This window comes from Helianthus annuus, chromosome 3 (genome assembly GCF_002127325.2).
Source record: "Helianthus annuus cultivar XRQ/B chromosome 3, HanXRQr2.0-SUNRISE, whole genome shotgun sequence".
NCBI classification, from domain to species: Eukaryota; Viridiplantae; Streptophyta; class Magnoliopsida; order Asterales; family Asteraceae; genus Helianthus; species Helianthus annuus.
Window position 1 is genome coordinate 3,915,546 of NC_035435.2, and position 21,897 is coordinate 3,937,442.

Sequence of the window (21,897 nt, forward strand, 5' to 3'; positions counted from 1 at the left end):
TGAGCAACATATGCTCTGATACCACATGTTGATCAGTTCTGTATAAACATAATGGAAAACATATAGAAATACCTATAACCGCAGACAGGCCAACAGAGAATCCAGTCAGAGACGCAACCATGAAGTTCAACATGATAGTCAGCTCGATCTGGTTCCTCCTTAGGGTGTAAGATGATGATGGTGAAACTGAATTCAAGGGAAGGAATTCAGATGGAGAGAGAGGTGTAGAGGGGCGATTATAGTGATGTTATTATTAGTGTCTAACATTTAACCTCTCTAGTTATCTACTTATATATACATTCAAGAGGAAACCTAAGGGTAATATGGTCCATCAACAATTGCCAACTAATTATATAATATGTTTTAATATATTCTGATCCATGTTATATAAATGATAATGATGGCTATTAGATTAAATACATATAAATAAATATTTAATCATACAACTAGTGTAACCCATTTAGCACCCCTACAACAATACAATATGAAACACCAAAAATATCCTAATTGAAAATCAGTAACCAGCAGGCTTGCCATCTTTCCTTGGATCACTTACACCAGTAAGCATCCCTTTGAAAACCTGCTTATGATTATAAGACAATCTTCTGTTTTCGAATGGGGTTTTTAACGTTTGAACGATAAGTTGACTAACCGCGCCCCCTGATTTTGCCTCCAATACATGACCTCTTTCTTTCAAGAATTCCTTTTCGTCATCCGAAAGCTCGATATGATCACCATCAATCACTGTCCAGTTTTCGTAGTATACCACATTGGGCACCAACTGCATAAAACACAACAACCATAACAAGAAGAGATAAATGAGACAGTTTAAAGAATAATATTATAATAATATAATATTTCCGGTTTGAGTCAATGGGTCGCCAACAGAAGCGTTGACCGTCCCTATTGGTGGCAAAATGGGTGTGATAGGTGGGTTGGATAGCAGATCAAAAAGAGTTTCGGGTTGAAAAAGGTCATTTCTCAGTATGGGTCAAAACGGGTCAGGTTGAAACGGGTCATTTCTCAGTATGGGTCAAAACTATAATATTGTTGTGATAACAATAATCTAAATCTTTTAATACGCCAATTTAAAAGGTTCATACATTCCCGTTTGACTAATTTTTTTTTTTAATTTGACGCGTTTGAAAAAATATAAAAACCCGAATCGACTCATTCATAAATAGATGGGTCGAAATCACCACCTGCGTGGGTTTGCCGACATGACCTGTCAACCCGACACGAAAAAACAGGTTTGGGTCGACTAGCACGACTTGTTTAAAAAATGGTTCGGGTTGACCCGTATTTGAAACAGGTAGGGTTCGGGTTGACCCGTTAACCCGTTTAACTATGTATAAAAAAAAACTTAAATATATTTTTTTGTTTTTTCGCTTTCTATTTTACATGGCCGGTCATAATAATGTTAGTTTTGACACATTATATTATTTACTTGTCACACACTCACATTCATACTCAACATTAAACATGTTATCGATAACCCGCTTAAAACCCAACGACTCGATTATAAATCGTCAACTTGTATCTCATTTAAAAATGTGGGTTAAATGGTTTGGGTTGACCAGCAGTTATATGTGTGCGGGTTAGGGTTGAAATCTTTAACATGAATAATAATATGGGTCGGGTATGGGTTGAACATTTCAACCCGCCAACCCATTAACCTGACACGATTGACACCACTTTGCTCGCAATTGGGCAATTCGCGTTTCATAAGAAAAACACTGAAAATACCTTGTGGTAGACTCTTGGAGACTGAACAGCATCTAAAGGTTCCAGTCCTAAAATGAAGTGGTTAAGGAAGACTTGTAAAACTGCTGGAATTATGTACAATCCACCACTCCCTCCAATAACCCCAGCCAATTGACCATCCTGTCAAACAAGTCATCAACAGTCAACCTTTGACTTTTTATGTCAACATAACAGTCCTTAAACCCAAAGAAATTTATCAACTTTGACTTTTTGTAGCACCAAATGTTATATAATTTTGATGTTCATAATTATTTTTTCACATAACATATGCAAATGTAGCAAAGTTTGTATTTGAAAGTTTCTTAGTTGACTATCAAAGTCAAACTGTACCTTGACTATGATGATTGGAGTCATGCTAGACAATGGCCTCTTGTTTGGTGCAATAAAGTTTGTAGGTGAAGGAGGAAGGCTGTCTGGAGATATTTCTGTAGGTACCGAGAAGTCCGCCATTTCGTTGTTTAGCAGAATTCCGGTCGCTTGAGATACCATACCGCCACCAAACGGGTAGTTCACGGTGGTGGTCATCGATATGGCGTTTCGGTCTGCATCCACTATGCAAAAATGACTTGTCCCATGGTCTTGAATCTGACTCCACCTAATAAACATATTAATCTGTTTTAAGCTAACTAGCCCGGTTATCGACCGAAGAAATGAATAAATGAATGTGAACATACCCGGGCATGTAATATTCTGATGGGAAAGTGGTGTTGTCGAAAATTCGGCCTTGAATTTTCTTCGCGAACGAAGGGGAAAGCATTTCAGAAGCGGTCTTGCTTATGTCGACAAAATCCGGGTCACCCAAGTTCATTCTAAGACCAAACATATGTTTTAACGCTTCCACGAATCGATGCAAGCCTAACATTCCTTTCGCATCGTCCGTGTTCTCATACCCGTTTAAAATATTCAATACCTGTGTTTTTAACGTCGTAAGTAAAGATATTTTTTTATATCCAAAAGTAGTGTGAACGCAGTACTTTAAGTACTGAGTCCACATTCACAGATAAGTTTTGCCAGCATGGCGTCTGGTCTTATCTATACACTTAAGAAAATAAAAGCTTACCAAAGCTAGCCCAAGTGTACCACTTGACGGGGCAGGCATCCCGAAAATATTGAACCCCATCGTGTTCACCTCAAGCGCGTCGGTAACTTTGACCTCATAATTCCTTAGATCATCCATTGTCAAGATGCCACCACCCGCACGAACATCATTAACCAGTGCCTCCCCTATAGGGCCATTATAAAAAGCCTCGAGACCACCTTCCGCTATAGCTTCTAAACTCAAACCGAGCTGGTGGTTATAACATGTCTCACCGGCTTGTAATAGTTCCCCATTTGGAGCATACACTTTTTGTAGGCCCGGGTCTTTTTTAATCGTTGCAGCGTAACTTGAGATTGAACTGGCAAGATAAGGGGCGACTATAAACCCATCTTTTGCTAGACGAATGGCGGGCTGGAACAATGTTTTCCAAGGCAGTCGGCCGTGTTCTAACCATGCTTTGCGAAGACCAGCGATCTCGCTTGGAACACCGACCGCGAGTGCTCCGTTATACTTGTTGTCAAGATTGTTTTGATACATGTTCTATGTTATCAACAAGTAACATGTTAATAACAAGTTTTAATAAGTTATTGTTTTTACGGCTGTTTTGAAAATGAGACCGATCATTAGTGGGATTGGTCTTAAAAACAAGATTACGTCATAATTGATTTTTAAAAATATCTATACATTACATTACATAAAAGTGTAAAACTTAAAACCATATTGCAGGGTTGGTTATATTTAAAAGCTTAAAAAGTTGTATTTTTCATATAAAAAATAATGTTTTTTTTTTTTTTTTTGAAAAGGTAACTACTTTGGCTTTTCATAAAATATAACACAAAATCACCCTAAATTACTTGAACACACTTTCCTTTATAAGAGACTGATTTTAAAGTCTTGTAATTTAAAAGATTATTCTCATTAAAAAGGTTTGCTGGTTCAAACCAGTGGTGCACAAATCGGGTTCAAAGTCTAAACTGGCTAGGGTTTAAACCAGTTTGGGTTGGTACAAAAAAGTCAAAACCGGTTCGGGTTGTATTGGTTTGTTGACCAAGTACGGTTCAGTTTCAAATCTATTTTGAGCAATTTTGAGAGGGTTTTTACCGGGGTCAATTCAGGTTCAACCGGTTTCAAATGAGAGGGTTACAAACCGGTCTCAAACCTCTGGGTTCAACCGGATTTGAACCAGGTTGGGTCTCCATCGGGTCCAAACCAGTTCGGTTTGGGTCGGTTTCAGTGTCAAACTGGTTTAGGGTTGCACGTCTAGCTCAAACTATCTGACCAACAGAATTGATCCAGTTTCAACAACATTGACCCCGTAAAGCTATTTGCTTATTTACTATCTATTAAATCATTAATATACTATGTTTGATTAAAACTATTATGGTTTATATAATTAGGTTAGAGATACTTTTTCTGATTTTTTTGGCTTTTGAAAATGTTATTGGAAAGGACATGCTTTTTAGAACTATTTGTGCTAGTTGTAACTTAACTCGTCGTCTTCATTATCATACTCAGTAAATCCCATCAATAGTAAAGTTAAGGTAGGGTCTGAGGAGGGTAAATGTAGACAGCCTTACCATCCATACATTATTAATACTTTAATCATTATAAAGATTCCTTTTAATTTAAGATTACCATCCATACATTATTTATACTTTAATCATAGATGCAGATGTAACTTAAGTCATATGATTATTAATACTTTAATCATTATAAAGATTCCTTTTAAATAAAGATTACCATCCATATATTCCTCTACTAAGTAAAAATTGCAACAACATGTTTGATAAAGAGAACAGTGGAAAAGAGTTTTTAATACATGTTTTGTGTTATCAATAGTCAACAACACATTAGTGATGATATGGGTTTGATAACTGATTAAAACATTGTTTTCATAGCTGTATACATATAAATAATTTAATAAGTAAAATATAACTAGTATTGAGGACCCACATGTTGCAACGGATTCGTAATCATATAAGTTGATAACAAATATATAGATTTTATATGTAAAATAAATAACTGAAACAAATATACACGTCATCAGCTTTGACATATCTAGTTTATATCCATCTTCACCATCGTAGAAGACCCAAAAAACTAAGTTGGGTTTAATTCTGTATAGGCCAGGGCCATTCTCGATGGTTCATGAAAAGTCGAGGGCCATGGTAGAAAAAATGGGCCTAACGTTGTTCATAAGTAAAACACACCTATAAATGTTTATCAGACACGTTAACTCAAGGTATATCCGAGTGATAAGCATTCACCTAGTTTCACACAACACTTTCGTTTTAACACCAATCAAGAGAGAGAAATTAAATAGCGTTTATGTAAGAGGAACCAAATTTATTAACTAATAGAGGGAAAATATGGATTACTTTATCTCTTTATTTAATAAACTAAAATATAATATGAAACTATTTTATCTCTTTGTTTGGATTAAAAACCAAATAGAGAGTATGAAATAGTAAATGAGAATTTGTAAGATAAAAATAAAAATAGAAAAACTCTGGCCCTATCACAGATCCAGTTTGCCAATGCTAAAACTAACCGGTTCATATAGAAGTGATTCAAGAATACTTAACCAAAACAGTTACAAAGATGGTCAAAAATCAAACAAGCCAACTAAAGTTTATATTGCTAATTATAGGTAAGATATACTTTTTCTGATTTCTTTTTTTTTTTTTTTTGTCTTATTAAAATGAAATCCATAGGTAAGATATGCTTTTTCTGATTTCCTTTTTGTCTTATTAAAATGAAATCCGAAAAGACAGGATTTTTAAAAAGAGTTATTTGAATTGAAGCTATGTGATTATATAAATATTTCTTTAATAGGTTATAAATCTATATATTACATGAGCTGAATAAATAAAATATTTTACGTACATTAAAGATGATAAATATCATACAAAAAATGTTTAAATCCACCTGTAATCAAGAAAATGTCAAAATTTTTCCTTTGAAATTTAAAGAAAAATATAATAATTTTGAAATAAATTTAAACATATTAAGAGGCCAATATATAACGGATAATTATTGTATTATTATTAAATACATGAGTTAAAACTTACAATTTAGACAACTTGAATTATATATAATTTGAAATGGAACACTAACATGAATAAAATGCTAGTACTTTTAAATGTTAAACATCAGTTTGAGCATAGATCTCTTAACGTTTTCACTTTAATGTAATATAATATTTTATTTTCTTTTATGTTTTTGTGACAAGAACATTAAAGCTGAAACATTTTTTTAAAAGACCACAAAAATTTTATACTCTGAAGTTTAACGACTTGATTTCTATCGGTTGTTATACAGAGTGTCATTACCGTAATGAACCAAACCGATATCGATCAAAATTGAATTCCCGCCGTATCGCACAGGGGATTTCAGTAATTATTACTTCAAAATATATATTTGTTATTGTTAATAACTAAAGTAAATCAAATCTGTCCCATTAATCTATCCCACTGATCAAATGCAAGCTCAAGATGCTATACAAATATCTTCTACAATAATTAGAAATAACTTAAATACTATTGATTATAAATTATAATATAAGTTCAGGATTATATAAAAATTAATTTTAATACTCATATAATTATTTGTCAATTTAATGTAAATACTCATTAAATTATTTATATGTTTATAATTTAAATATTTTAATGAAAAAAGAAAACAAAGACAAAATCAATGATATATTTAAAAAAATAAAATTTAAGAAATTGACGCAAAGGTAAATCGGGATAATATATAACAATATTTTATATATTTTTAGATATATCAATAATTAATAACATTAGAGATTAATCTAATATATCAATATAGTATTAATTTAATATAAATTTATTTTAAATACTCATTTATTTATTTAATGTTTATAATTTAAATATTTTAATAAATAAAAAAAGAAAACAAAAACAAAATCCATATAACCATTAAAAAAAGTTAAAGAAATTGACGGAAAGATAAATTGGGATAATGTATAACAATCATTTATATTTATATATTATATTATACTTCAATAATATCAGAGATTAAGCTAATACATTACTTTTATTAATTTAATATATAAATAAATTAAATAAGAGAATGTCACGTGACATTAGATGAAAATAAATGAAATGTGAGAATGTCAAATAGCATTGGATGTATTTCTTTATTATTCGTATAAAGAGAGACGGTATAAAGGCGTATAAGTCGTATGATTATATTATATTAATATTTAACAACTATAAAGTTTCTTATATTATATAAAGAGTTGACTATCTATACATTATAAAAATTCTTAACAAATAATATATTGTAACGAGTTGCATATTATATTAACAACGTTAATATCATAATATGTATTACTTATTACCAACGTAATTGACTGATCGTTTCACATGGGTTGGTCCCAGCACGTTTTTAACGAGTCATGGTTTCCCAGGTGGTCCAGTTCAACCAGCAGTTGGTGGTCCAGTTCAACCAGCAGTTCATTTTGTTTTTTTAGATGAAAATAAATGAAACGAGAGAAAGTCACCATTCAAAAAAAAATCTAAAAATCTTTTTACCATTTTATTTTGTTTAAATAATATATTTTTGTTTTATTACTTTATATATATCCAATATAATATAGTTAATATATAAATAGCGTTTAGATATTTTATAAAATTAATATGACGCCATCCAGTTTTGGTTTGACACTTTGTGAGCCTGACCATTAAACTTTCAGTGCTTCCGATTTGATATCCGGTCCGGTCCAATTAGCAAAACATTATAAAAGAGTTAACCTGTGAAGCAGCCGCGGGAGCGGTTTCCCTAAAATCAAATGCTTGTGATCGCGATGTAGCCGCTGATCGGACCACCATGAACCCTCCACCACCAATGCCACTAGCCATCGGGTTCACCACGCCTACACACAACGCAACCGAAACCGCCGCATCCACCGCATGACCACCGGCTCGAAGAATCGATACACCAATCTCCGAACAACGAGCATCATCAGCCGCAACCACCGCTTCCAACGACTCGACCGCGACACTGGATTGTACCTTATTTGTCACTTTATGTGACTTCAAGACATCACCCACTTGTACCCACAAACTCAATGGACTTGAGTTTTCTCCTGTGGTAATGTAGATCACTGAAAACAATGATTTTACAACTGTTAATGCACGAGTTATAAAAAAAAGTTGGGTCAGACTCGGTGTTTAAGCGAGCCAACTCAACTCAGCTCAGCTCGGATTATAAAACAAGTTAGTGACGGAACTAGAACTTTTTAACATCCAGTTTTTTTGCCATTTTCATTCAAAAGCAAAATCTTGTCAGATTTTTCAATTAACATCCAGTTTTTTTTACTTTTTCCTACCTTTTAATGAAGGACAAAATAGTCAGATTTTTTTTATTTGTTATAATAAATCGTTAAAATACCATTTTGCTCTTCATTAAAAGGTACGAAAAAGACAATAAAGCTGGATGTTAACTGAAAAATCTGACCAGATTTTGATTTTGGATGAAAATGACAATAAAATTGAAACCATAGTGACCCAGATTCAAAAGGTTTGAGTTTTTTACTAAATTATTAAATGTGACCAAACCTAAGAGACTATTTTAGCAGTTTACTCAAAGAAAAAAATACTAAACTTTTATTTGTAAAAGAAAAAAGTAAAAGGCTGACAACATTAGGTGATCGGAGAGTTAGCAGACCCTCTTGATCCTCCCTTGGTTCCGTGCTGAAACGGGTCTAAAACGATTGAAAACTTACAAATTAGAGCTGTGAGTGAAATCAATAACCAGATTACAGATCTCCATATTTTCTTGCAGCTTTTGTGTTCTTCTCCACGTTTCAAAAATGGAGTTTGGATGCTCTGTTCACCCATATCTCTCACAGACACACATACACACACAGTTAGGACAAGATAAGAAAGAGGTTGAATCAGTGAATATTCATTGGTGGTCGTTGAAATCAAGGATTTATTAAATACTTATACCCAATAGAGATGGCTTCTTACCCCACGTTAATGACAACATGGGTCCTACTTTGATAATACTTTTCTTTTTTTTTTGGAACGGAAAAGAAGGACGTGTCAATTACCGTGTTACTTGGCGCTATGGTCAAGGTCGACTACTCGATCGTCGCCAGCCCCTTGGCTCTCTCAGATGCACGGAAACCTGACCTCCACCCGCCCGAAGACACGGCAATAGAATAATTGGTAAAACCTCGCCACTCATCCAAGACGAACCGACGCCACCCGTATTCGCCCTTCACCTGGATGCGGCAAAAAATAATAAATTCTAACCTTTGATGGGTCGATTTTTTTTTTTGAACGATGACTTTCTTTTTGAGTGACCCAATGTTTGTACCAAATTGCAGGCGGTGTCCTTTGCCTTTAAATTTGATGAGCTTTGTCCTTAACGTTTCAAAATCTTGCACGTTTTAACCTTAAGACAAAACCTAGTTAGATTTTTTAGTTAAATATGGACATGTGCATTGCACATGAGGGCATATTTGTCTTTTCACCAGTACGTGGACTATTTTGTAAATGCTTAATGTCTAGGGACTATTATGTAATATAATAAAAAAACATGTAATCTCTCTCTCTCTCCAGCCTACACACTCTCTCTCTCTAACCTTAGAGCACCACCACCACCATGCCACCGGTCATCCCTCCTCCCGTCGCACGTAGCACAGATCTCAAACTCCGGTCAACCAATCCTCTTCCTACACGGTTTCCCGGAGCTCTGGTACACGTGGCGCTACCAGATGCTCCACCTCTCCTCCTCCTGCACTCTCTTCGGCACAGCCACCACCGGCGGCTCCATAGACTTCTTCATCGACGATCTCCGCCATACTAGAACAACAACACATCCAATCAAAACCACAACTTACGTTGTGAGTATCATCAACAGCTCACGATTCTCCATAATCATCGCTATCGTCATCGGCGCCGTCGATTCACCGGATTCCGATGCATTCGATGTGTCAAAAACCTTGCCGTTTAGCAACGCAGTCACCAGATCGAGCGCCGAGATCTTCACAGATTTCGATTGCATATTTTGCCCTATTTTTTCACAATTGAAGAACTGAACAACTGAATAACAGTTCGAAAGATTGAATCGATGCGAAAGATGTTTGGGAATGATTATTATATATGCAGGTTTCAGGTGATTTATTCTTGTTCTATACTTGATTTAATGTTTTGAATCTATTTGTGAAAGTGGTTCAGATTTGTGTATGATTTCGGTTCATGATTGCATTTGGGTTTTCAGTTTTGATAATTTTATAGTGATAGTCTGGTAGTGGTGTATGATTTGTTTGAATGTATGTTTTGCATTTGTTGTGTATGGTTATGGAGGGGTGCAAACTGAGCATGTAAATTTTTGGCGGTGATGGTGGTTCAGCTCTGAGCAATGGAAGCGGTGGTGGTCGGGTGTTGGTGGTGGTGGGAGATGGGATGTAGCTTCTGAAGGTTGGTGGTGGGAGGTTGTGGCGACGGCTGAAGGGTAGTGGTAGGAAGTTGCGGCGGTGGGTGTTGGTAGTGGGAGGTGGAGGTGGTGGTAGTGGGTGAAGAGAGAGAGGGGGGAGAGGATGGAGAGGGAGAGAGAATATGTTTTATTTCTTACACAATTAGTCCCTTGAATATCAAGTTATTTACTCAATAGTCCCTAAGGAGGTAAAATGACAAAGATACGCTCATGTGCAAGTCACGTGACCATATTTAACAAAAAATCTGACTGAGTTAGGGCTAAAGGACATTACGTGCAGGATTTTGAAACGTTAAGGACAAAACTCATCAAATTTAAAGGCAAAGGAAACCGCCTGCAATTTGGTACAAACATAAAACAAAACTTGTACTTTGGTATTGTGATGTTGTACATTTATTGGGTATATTATATAATCGTAGACCACCCATTTGTGTCTTTCATCTCCTCTTTTCCAAAGCTCCCCTCAGCACCCATCGTTATGCTGCTGTTCCACAATTATTCGTTGTATTCTTTTTTGGCGACCGGTTGTCACGACTCACGATGAGGTCATCTGCTTTGGGGTTTTCATCTTTGGTTTCGTGTTGGTTTCTGTTGGGATTGAACCCTACAAAGGAACAGTTGATTAAAGCCAAAACTGGATCAAATCAGTGGATTCAGAATAAGTAGTTGTTTGCATCAGATCTCTCCTCTTAAAGTGTCCTAACATCTGATGACCTCTAAGTAATGCCTTTCACAAACAGCTGCTGATCACTAAAGATTGTTGAAGACCAAGTACTGATGCTCAATCTGCTGTCATGGTTCAAGTACTGCTGAAGACACAAAGCACTGCTAGGAGTATAACAGTGGAATGAGAAGCAGTAGTTTAAGTTTATTTCTTTGTATTACTGAAATCAGTAGTTTAGTCTAGCAGTGTTTGTAATAGGCAGTGGTTTTAAGTTGTTAGGAAGTTAGATGTCACTTTCATGGTGACGTCAGCAAAGATGCTTCAGTGGTTTGTTCTGTACTATAAATAGAACAGTACCCTGTACTGTTCTATTAGCTCTCTTCATCACAAAGTCATTATGTACGAACATTCACTGTGAGCTCAGGCTGAGGGGGAGATTGTATGCATGCATGCAGTGTAATTGAAGATTGTAATAAATATAATCATTCGATTTCATGTTAAACATGTTCTGCTTAAAACAATTCTCTTTTTGATTGTGTTGAAAGTTTATTCATCTATTTTTGTTGCAATTATTTCTGATTCATCTTCATTTTAGTTAAACAAACACAATCTTATCAAACTCAGATCCTAACAGCTTCGATAGTGTATAGGGTCATACGATGGTTAACCCTTTGGGGTTTTCTTATCGCCAATTGTTTTGGGTTTTGTGTTGGTTTCTGGTTTAATCTATGGTCAAAAGATGGCTTGTAACGCTTCACATATTTGTACTTCCATATTTAGGAAGTATTGTTGTAAACTCTATTTTTAGGAACTTGTACTCATGTTGTATTCTATTTCATTTCAATTTGTAATCCGAGACTATTGATCATAATTAAAATTAAAGTGTTTTATTCACATTCATGTTAGACTTGTGTGCATGTTTATACTCAAAATAAATATTTTAAACACCATTATACATGTTTTATTCTCGTACTGTATACATTTATGCTCATTACAAGTAAAACCGGCTAAAACATGCGAACTTATCGAACTCGGACTTTTGAGAGGAAGGGAAAGGACCTCTCGCACGAAAGGCCCCTTTCGTGCGAAAGGGCGCTATCGCCCCAGTCTCCCTGTCGCTCCAAATTCACCCTTTATGTCACACCCCGATTTCCACGTGTCTCACCAGTGGGCCCGGTGGGGGATTACCGTGACGATGTTGGCAACAATATAGTTAAACCACACAATTATATAATGCACAGCGGAAGCTTAAGATAAATATATAAACTTCAACCTCTGGTTGTAATTATCAAATGTATTACAGAAGTTGAATATATCCACAGCGGATCAAAAAGTAATAAATATTGTTCATTCAGATGCAGCATCGAGTTTGCGAGACTATGTACGATGCTTAGGACGCCTATACCAGCCCATTTCGTATAGTACCTGCACTTAATCTTTTTGGGGAAAATACGTCAGTTTACACTGGTAAATACATTCAACTGACACATTTGAAAATGTTTATTAAAATTGATTTGAATGCACAAGGCACAAACTCTTTTATAACTTGGGAAAATTATTAAAATCTTGTGAACGTTTTACATGTTCTTTTATGCGTTCAGTAGCCCGGGTCGTGCCGGGTTAAAGATTTATAGACTCACCACATTGCGTAAAACCGTAGTATAAAAATCAACGGCTACGTCTTTAATTTAATGTCGACAATATATACCGGGTGTACGCCTACACCGGGATGTCGATGGTCGTGGCCATTTCGTAAAATGATGCCAAGGATATCCGGGACAACGGTCATTAAACCCCCCAAAGGCTTTTAAGAAACAAAACTGTTTAAATGAGCCGATCATATTATTTAATTAACCACCTAAGCGATGGAAGAATATAATGCTCAATCAAGCGGTATTAACATACCGTAACCCAAGCCCATATAGGGGAAATAAGTTAAAGTATTTACCTTTGCAAGTATATTTCCTTAATTTGGATTAAATCACCGATAGCTTTTACTGGGGCTCCTAATCTGGAACGAAGGTTTTAATTAACCTCTTAGAATCCTAACGAGTCGTTATAATGGCCGTAGCCTAGACCGGTTGGTTCCGATATGTGAATGCGGTTTAATCGCGTGAAAAGGCGAAAACCGAGAATGGAATGTGATTCTGCCCCAAACAAGTTCAGAGACTTGTTTTATATGGGTTCAAGGTTCACACTCTGGATTTTGGGGTTCAAATAATATAATTTGACCCGTATCGGCTAATTTATGAAAACTAGTTTCATAAGCCGAACCGTGCGCGCAATAGGCGAAACGGTTAACCATGAGAGTCGTACGCATTTCCTAAGTCAATATGCCTTAAAGAGGTTGTGGTATCAGTAGGATACCTCCCGTGATGCCCGTAACGAGTTTAAGTTGATATTACGCCCCGTGGGGACTTTTCGGTTATTTTAAAGATTTTTAAAAGAGCTTTTCGAGTTCTACAGGAAATCTGAGTTTCCCGAACAGCTTATAAAGCTTAAAATACTTTATTTATTATTTAAAATCAGTAGCAACTGGAATCGGGTCAAAAGACCTTGTAGAACTCATGTTTTGGCCGAAAAGGGCATATTCGGTATTTACCGAACCGTAGCCATAACCGCAGGTTATGAGCGAGGTAAAAATTATTAAAAATCTTTAAAATTCCCAAAATATTATTTTAATACAGTGGGTAAAAGTTTTGGTGACGAAATCTTGGTTTAGATAGGTGTTATGCTAATTGCGCCGTTAATTGCTAAAGTTTACTTTAAATGCGCCATTTAGCATAACTCTCATTCTAGACCTCGGATTGACGTGAAACTTTATGGACAGGCTTATAATTTAATAAGCAAGGTTCTGGTCCATTCACGTGTCCGAAATACTTGTTTTATTTTCAAAATGGCGTTACGGTCAACTTTTAGGCGATTAACGGAAATGCGTAAAAGACTCGGATAACTCATGAACCGATCACAGAGGTTTATACCAACATGTGACCTGGTCCTAAGAGAGTCCTAAGGTATGCCTATACCTTACTAAAACGAGTCAGAACTGAAGTCAAAGCAAAAGTCAAACTTTTGCGACATTCGGCTCCGAACCGGTTCAATATAGCAAATGGTCGATTCAAACGAGCGCAAACAGGTTTATATACTTAATATCATATTTTATGAGTGTCAAAACAGGTTTCTTAGTATGTACATTACAGATTATGCATAAATCGCTAAAATAGCTTTCTGTTGACTTTTTAAGTGCGCGTTTGACTCGATATTTGACATAGTTAGAGTGGTGATCAGGGGGAACCCTTTTAGAGGTTTATTACCCACATAAATACCAACTCAAAACCACTTTTGATTCGTCATAAGACTGAACCATTTGCAAGTTATTGTGATGACAACCGTTAGTTACGACGGTTGTGTTTATGAGCTATAACTATGAAAATGCAGACCAAAATGGTTATGAACGACTTACAGAAGTGGTAACTTGCTTAGAGAGCAGTAGAGAATGCTAGAGGGCCTTTGGATTGATCAGATAGAAGAGTTTGAGGTGTGGTGAACTTATGAACCAAAGGTGCTTATTTATAGTGTTCACAAGCCCTCAAGATCATCACAACTCAGTCTACATTTGATCATGGATCATGGGCAGGTGTCCCTAAGTGATATGGGTCGAGTAGGGGGCACCCATGCTCCATTAATTGGTTGTTTGGTCGTTCAAAGGCTCCAAAAGGCAAAATGTTACAACTTTCTGCATCTGGGCGCTTTACGCGACCCGCATGGGAGTTCCATGCGTTTATAATGCGGGTCGCCTGATATTCAAATATCAGACGCGTAAAACAGGAGGCTCGCGACCCGCCTCAACTTATCCCTAACCTTCACGCAGGTCGCGAGAGGTTATAATTTCAGAAATTTTAAATCTTTTGTTATGATTACGAAATCCTGGTAATTAATAACGAAATCTTTCGTAATGATTTACCTGACCTTTCGGTTTTGAAGGGGTAACTTTGCGGTTTGGCCCTCGGTTATTTACCGATAGGGGCCTCGTGTTATTTACCCGCGTTGTTAAGTCCCTATTTAGTTTATTAATTATTCAGAAAGCCTTAACTTTCATTATTGACGCTTTTAACCCTTCTTCTACGAATTCGATCGTAACTTTCTCGTTTCATAACGAAACTTCGCGAAATTTATATATTATATTTTAGTGAGTGTATAATACCGTTACGAAGCCTTGGGAACGTTAAAGGGTCACTCAGAGGTATAATTAAACATGTTGACACAGTTAACCCCATGTAGCTTTGTAATCTCTCACTTTCTTTCGTGTTTCGCTTCCGTACGATTCATGATTCATTCGTTTGAAGGTTCAAGCATTACTTAGGGTTACTATACAGTATATTTACCCTTGTTGACATTTATAACCCTCGAATTTATATACTTTCAAGGTTTGTCAAAATTAGTCCTTTATTTAATATAAATGCCACGTGTAATCAAATGACACGTGTTAACACATTATTGGACGCAAAAATTCGAGGTGTTACACTTTACCTATAAATAGGTGCAGTACTTCACTCATTTTGCTTGCTCAGTATCACAACTCTCTCCCAAACGCTCTGAACTCTCCCTCTCATGATCAGAAGCTTGGTATTGATTTTATTTCATTTTCCATTCATTTTCCTTTACATTTCTTGCATTTTAATTCCAATTCTCTAACTTTTTACAAAACCTTTGGTTTGAATATGTCTCATGGATGGTTTTCACGAGTTTGCTTGGGCAAACTGATGTTGAAACCTCACCACATATGAGATTCAAATCAAGATTTACAAATTTTGATGTTTTTACAACTTGTTCATACATTTCGTTTTAATTTCTGTACAAACTTGATGGAATCTGGTACCCGTCAGACCCTCAACACAGTTCGTAGTTGTGGGTTTGCGTTAGGGTAAATTTCCACCAAGGAATGATTTGTTTTGGATAGATCAAACAAACGTTTTTCGACAAACTGGAACCTTTAGCACGAAAGGGTCTCCCTTTCGCACGACAGGGCACCCCTCTCGCACGAAAGGGATTGTTTAATGTGTTTTCGTTTTCGATTTCATTTCTGTTCGATGTCAGTTCATCAGTGATTAACACCAAACAATTTGCTAGTCACAAAGTAAGTTAACCCCGTCCAGCCTCCAACACTTTGTTCACGCCTTCTATGTTGAGTCGGCACACCTGGGTTGTCCTTACTTGACTGTTTGGCTATTTTACTTTCTGTTTTCATTTTTGTATAACATTTTCTGTTACTGTATTATGTTAAATCGGTTTACAAACAAATTTTATGCACAAATACGCGTTTAACAGACCAATTGATGCGTGTGAAGTGTGTATATAATTTAGGTGTATATTTTAAGCCCTTTTTACACTTTTTAGCCAAGTTTTAAATTTATAAACACGATATTTACTAACACTAAACACACATACGGGCAAATGCACCCATCGTGGACGTAGTATAGTGTTGGTAAGATATCGAGGTCGTCCAAGGACACAAGAGCTTTTAGTACCGGTTTATCCTCAACGTCTAATCAAATCAAAATGTTAGAAAAAAGGTTTTTAAACTAGAAAAATAAAACTAACTAAAATGCTGAAAAGTAAAATAAAAGTAAAAGCAGATAGACAAGATGAATCACTTGGATCCGACTCGTGTATAGTGTAACCTTTGATTATTTTCGCACTTTTGCACTTGTTTAAGAGATTATCTTAGTTATTGTAGTAGGCCCCTCTTTTGAAGGCGACGTTACCCTCAACCCAGCAGTTTGAGTCAGCAAGGATACAATCCTAAAGGGTCAGATTATTGAAAGATAATTAATTAAGTTATTAATGCATAATGTGGTAGGCCCCTCTTTTGAAGGCGAATTACCCTCGGCTAAATAGTCTGAGTCAGCAAGGATACAGTCCTAAGTAGTCGGGTTAAAATTTTAATAGTAGTTTAACTTATGAGGGGATCAAAGAGTTTGGACCCCCGCCATCCAATACCGTTGGGTATTGAAGGAGGTCCTACTAAATTTGACCCAGGTCCTTTGCAGGATCTATACACTGAACAATGGCAAGACTCTTACCAAACCGTTCCCTTAACCCCCGACCAGGTAGCCAACATACCTCCATATAGACCGTGGAGATAAGAATGGTGAAAATATTTTATTTTATATAGACAGTAAAATAATGCCAAGACACCACGGGCAAACGATAAGGAAGAATCACCTTCAACATAAGAAACTAGTAATTAAAGTCATTAATACAAAACCAATTAAAAGTGCAAAAGATTAAAAATAAAAATTATTACACTAGACACTTGTCTTCACCAAGTGATGTAAGAGACTTAGGCAAACATGGCCTTTGATTGTCAAGAAATCTTACGATCAATCTTGGATCCCGAGACGACTCACACACTCTTTGATGGACAATGGATGACGGTGGTGGATGATGGTGTTGTGATGGTGGTGGGTGGTGGGTGAAGTGTGAGAGAGGTGGTGTGCCAAGGGATGAGTTGCAAGAGCTCCAAGCACTCCAATTTATAGGCTGAATAGAAGCTTGGGCACTGCCCTGTGTCCATCCTCCTCTCTTTCTTCATTAAATGCAGTTTGTCTGCATTAGTTGACCACGCCCTCGTGTCCGCTGAGCACGACCCCGTGTGCAGAAGCATATCTGTACTATCAAGATTTGCCTGGATTCCGCGAATCTTATAGTTGACCACGGCCCCGTGTCCGCTGAGCACGGCCCCGTGGTGGGCGATGGAAGCTTCTACCACTTTGTCTTTTCTGCTGACACTTGGGCACGCCCCCGTGCTCACTGAGCACGGGGCGTGTTCAGTCTTCTGTCTTCTTGTTTTTCTTGGGAAGATGCTGTCGGGAGGTCGGGCATGCTACGTTTGTTCCTTTTCTTGTATTTATGTTAGATTTAGCTGCCTTTTTGCTTCTTTTGTTTATTTGAGCTCATTTAATCCTGAAAATACAAAAGGAAGACAAATGCACACTTTTTCCAACATTAGTACTAAAAAAGGGTTAGTTTTATGCCACAATTGATGTAATTTATATGATGCATTTTGTGCCCATCAAATACCCCCACACTTGAATCTTTGCTTGTCCTCAAGCAAAACTCTTTATAATGTGGCTTTTTCACTCCCAAATGGAATGGGTAGAAGAGAAGGTTTTTGGGCTTATCATTGAGTGTCGGGATTTTCAAGATTCTTTATTAAAGTTCTATTTTTATTTATTTACAATCCTATTCGTCATGATTTATTAAAAACGTTTCATAAGATAAATTACTTATTAGGGCATAATATGCCTTTTTAAAATTCTATTTATATACAAGTTCACATACCTCACGGGGGATCACTCAACACTCGGCCGAAGGTGTATTTTTTTAGTGAATCACTCGAGAGCGGCATGGAACTTACTCCTACCATAAGCTTGAGAAGCAATCAATCTTCCACCTTTTTAACTATATACCTTTGTAAATATCAAGAGGACTTTTTTTGGGTGAAGGGTTAGGCTTGGGCTAAAGGTGGGTTGTTGGGTTAGTGGTTAGTAAAAGGGCTAAAAGCGTAAAAAGCGTCAGTTTTTTAAAGACTTTTTATTTTTTTCACAATTTTATTTTATTTTGATGAACCATTTCTTTCAAACAAAGATATTTTTGATGAACTTGTTTGTTTATTTGGTTTCATCATCAAAAAATTATTATTATTATTTTTTTCAAGTCATAAGAAAAACCGAGCTTTGTTACTAAAAGAAAGGGTTAAAATAAAAAGGGTTTTGGTGGGTAAAAAGGGTGTTTGTTTTTGGGTTAAGAAATGAAAAGGTTTAGGCTCAAAGGGGTTAACTAGGGGGATTTTGGGTAGGTGGTAAAAAAGTTGAAAAATAATGGTGTATAAAGAAAAAAGGGTTAGTCCTAATGCCTCCATCATTTACTTACTCGGGTTTAAGTTGGTAAGGACCGGGAATGTATTGTCGTGGCAAGTTCTAGAGTCGTAAGAACCAAGCGGCTATTCACACAAGAAACGAAAAATGAGCATTTAGTGTAAAGATATGTATTTGTATGCTCAATAAAGGCTCAAAACTCACTTTTGTGGGAATGGGTTTTTATGTGATCAAGTATACATAATCAAATTTTAACTAAGCTTGTCATGTCGTTTCGTAATTTTCTTATGTTGGTTCTTTTTATCACGACGCTATCGGTTGTAAATTTGTAAAAATATAACCTTGTTAGAACTTGAAATTCCCAACTTAAACCTAGACAAGTAAAAACAAAATGAAAATTTTTTGAAAAAAATTTGGGGTGATTAGCGGTTCCAATAGAGTTTTGTGTAAGGTTTGTTAATTAGGACTTGCAAGATTCAAAGTTTTAGCATCCCCCCACACTTAAATTACACATTGTCCTCAATGTGTCCCAAAAATAAGTTTTTAGGTTGATTGAATGTGTAAAAGGGTGTTAAAAGCAAAATTTTATGTTACTGGTACTCTGGACACGGCCCCGTGGTGACCGGGCACGGCCCCGTGTTCAAGTGCCAGTAACAAAAGTTTGTAAAAAGAAACAGAAGCCTGGACACGAGGGCGTGTTCAGTGAACACGGCCCGTGTCCAGTTACCTGAACTGGGCGTTTTCTGCAGATTGTGCAGCACGGGTCCGTGTCGGGTGGACACGGGTCGTGCCGAACTTGCTGTAATGAAGAAATTTTTGTCGGATAGCCCTGTTTTTGTGCATGGGGTGATGTTTCTCATTTCCCTTGTTATCCTTCACCATCCCGAGTGTGTTTTATTCCTAAAAATTAAAATTAAACTAAAAATTAATCTAAGCTAAACTAAGGATAGTTCCACGAAATGCCTCCGTGGTGCGCCACGTTTATAAGGGTCCTTGGCTAGACCCAAAGTCAGGTCACATGTTATCCGAACGGGATATTTTGCATCCCATGTTGCACTGTCGGAGAGCATCCTCCAAACTCGAATCAATGACCTTCATGTAGTTGACCGGGTCATCGTCCTCTACTCTCTTCCCAACCCCAAACATCACTTCCTTATCCCCAAACTTCAAAATAAGTGTTCCGTCATTCATATCTACCACTGCTTGTGCAGTGGCTAGAAATGGCCTCCCTAGTATGAGGGGGACTTCGGTGTCCTCTTCCATATCTAGTATGACAAAGTCGGCCAGGTAGACGAAATTGTCGACTTTGACCAATAGATTTTCAGCGACACCTTGCGGGTATTTAACGGATCTATCGGCAAGTTGTATACTCATCTTGGTCGGGCTTGTTTTTCCTAGGCCGAGTGGTTTGAACATTGATGCAGGCATGAGGTTAATGCTAGCCCCAAGGTCGGCTAGTGCATTACGAACGGGGGATTCCCCGATCGAGCAAGGAATCGTGAAGCTTCCAGGATCAATCTTCTTTTGTGGGAGTTTGTTGAGTACAAGGGCGGAGCATTCTTCGCCTAAGTTAACTAATTGCAATGATTCAATTTTCCTTTTATGAGTGAGGAAGTCCCTCATGAATTTTGAGTATTTAGGCATTTGAGTTAGGACTTCAATAAATGGAATATTAACATGCAATTGTTTTAGTAAATTTTCGAATTTTGCGAATTGCTCATTGGTCTTTTGGCGAATTAACCTACCGGGGTATGGAACCGGAGGAGCCTTAGTAGGCTCTTGAATTAGAGGGGAAGCCTTCTCTTGTTGGGGCGGTGTTGTGCTTCCCTCAGTTGGTGGTGGTGGAGCTTCTTCGGAACCCACGGTACGATTTCTCAATGTTATGAGATGGACTTGTGCTTTTGGGTTTGTTTCGGTATTACTTGGTAACGCGCCTTGTGGTCTCTCGGAGAAATTTTGAGCTAATTGATTTATTTGTTTTTCAATGTTTTGTATACTAGCTTGTTGATTTCTAAAATTCGATTCCAATTGTTGAAATCGATCCGAGTTTTTCTTTTCAGTATCGTAGATGAGGCGAGATATAGTCTCTTCAAGCCTTTCTCGCCACCTTGTTGTTGAGGGAAATTTTGTGACTCGTTTCTTGGTTGTTGAAAGTTTGTTCGTTGGTTTAGGTTTTGTTGGTTACTACTATTGTCGGGTTCTCTCCAACCAAGGTTAGGGTGGTTACGTCATCCTTGGTTGTAGGTACCCGTTGGAGGACCCGACGACCTAGGTCTGTTATCAATGTAGTTTACCGACTCTGGTGATCATCATTTTCTTTCATACAACTCCAACTTTCATGTGGCCCACCACACCCTTCACAAGCCATAACCGAGACCGTTTTTTTCATTTCGAACTTTTTGATTTTTGAAGAAAGGGCCTCGATTTGGGCTTGTAAAGAAGTGCTTTCATCAACCTTATGGCGCCCGGGGCAATAGATTTATTGCCTCGGGAGTGTGCCACTGAAAATTGGTTTTAGCAATTTCCTCAATTTGATTGTATATTTCATGTGGGCGGCGATTACCTAAAAGTCCCCCGGAGCTAGAGTCAAGTGCTTGTCTTGTGTGTGGCAACAACCCATTGTAGAAAGTGGATACTTGTTGCCATACCACAAGACCGTGATGAGGACACTTTCGCAATAGCTCCTTGAACCTTTCCCAAGTTTCATACAAGGATTCCCCATCCTCTTGTGAATATGTATTAATTTCAGTCATTAATTTAGCCGTTTTAGCAGGAGGGAAATATTTATATAGAAACTTTTGGGCTAGTTCATCCCAGGTGTTTACCGAGCCAACTGGGAGGGCATTGAGCCAAGCCTTTGCTCGGTCTTTTAGTGAAAATGGAAACATCCGAAGGCGGATGGCGTCGTTTGATGCTCCATTGATCCGGAAGGTATCACATATTTCTAAGAAATTAGTAATATGTAGATGGGGATCCTCGTCCGCAAGCCCATGGAAGGTTGCGGAGTTCTGAAGCATCTGTATCAAATGTGGCCGAAGTTCGAAGTTGTTAGCTTCAACATTCGGGGCATTGATAGC

General features: G+C 37.1%; 1 protein-coding gene and 1 non-coding gene across 2 annotated transcripts; one reads left to right on the forward strand and one right to left on the reverse strand.

The window, feature by feature from the left end:
* Positions 1-359: 359 nt before the first annotated feature.
* LOC110928508 (glutathione hydrolase 3) lies at positions 360-8,753 on the reverse strand. The gene is made up of 7 exons (XM_022171519.2): positions 8,556-8,753; positions 7,582-7,934; positions 2,825-3,343; positions 2,439-2,674; positions 2,095-2,359; positions 1,747-1,884; positions 360-781 (listed from the first exon to the last, which is right to left on the reverse strand). The coding sequence occupies exons 1-7, from the start codon at positions 8,668-8,670 to the stop codon at positions 515-517; spliced, it is 1,893 nt and encodes a 630-aa protein (XP_022027211.1). The 5' UTR covers positions 8,671-8,753; the 3' UTR covers positions 360-514.
* Positions 8,754-21,472: 12,719 nt separating this feature from the next.
* On the forward strand, positions 21,473-21,579 carry LOC118490849. The gene has a single exon (XR_004890074.1). It is a non-coding gene; the product is annotated as a small nucleolar RNA R71 (small nucleolar RNA).
* The last annotated feature ends 318 nt before the right edge of the window (positions 21,580-21,897 follow it).

Coding starts and splice junctions, on each gene's coding strand:
- LOC110928508 (XM_022171519.2), bottom strand. CDS start 8,670: ATGGGTGAACAGAGCATCCAAACTCCATTTTTGAAACGTGGAGAAGAA. Junction 7,935..8,555: donor TTCACTCACAGCTCTAATTT/GTAAGTTTTCAA, acceptor CATTGTTTTCAG/TGATCTACATTACCACAGGA. Junction 2,360..2,438: donor TCAGAATATTACATGCCCGG/GTATGTTCACAT, acceptor TATGTTTATTAG/GTGGAGTCAGATTCAAGACC.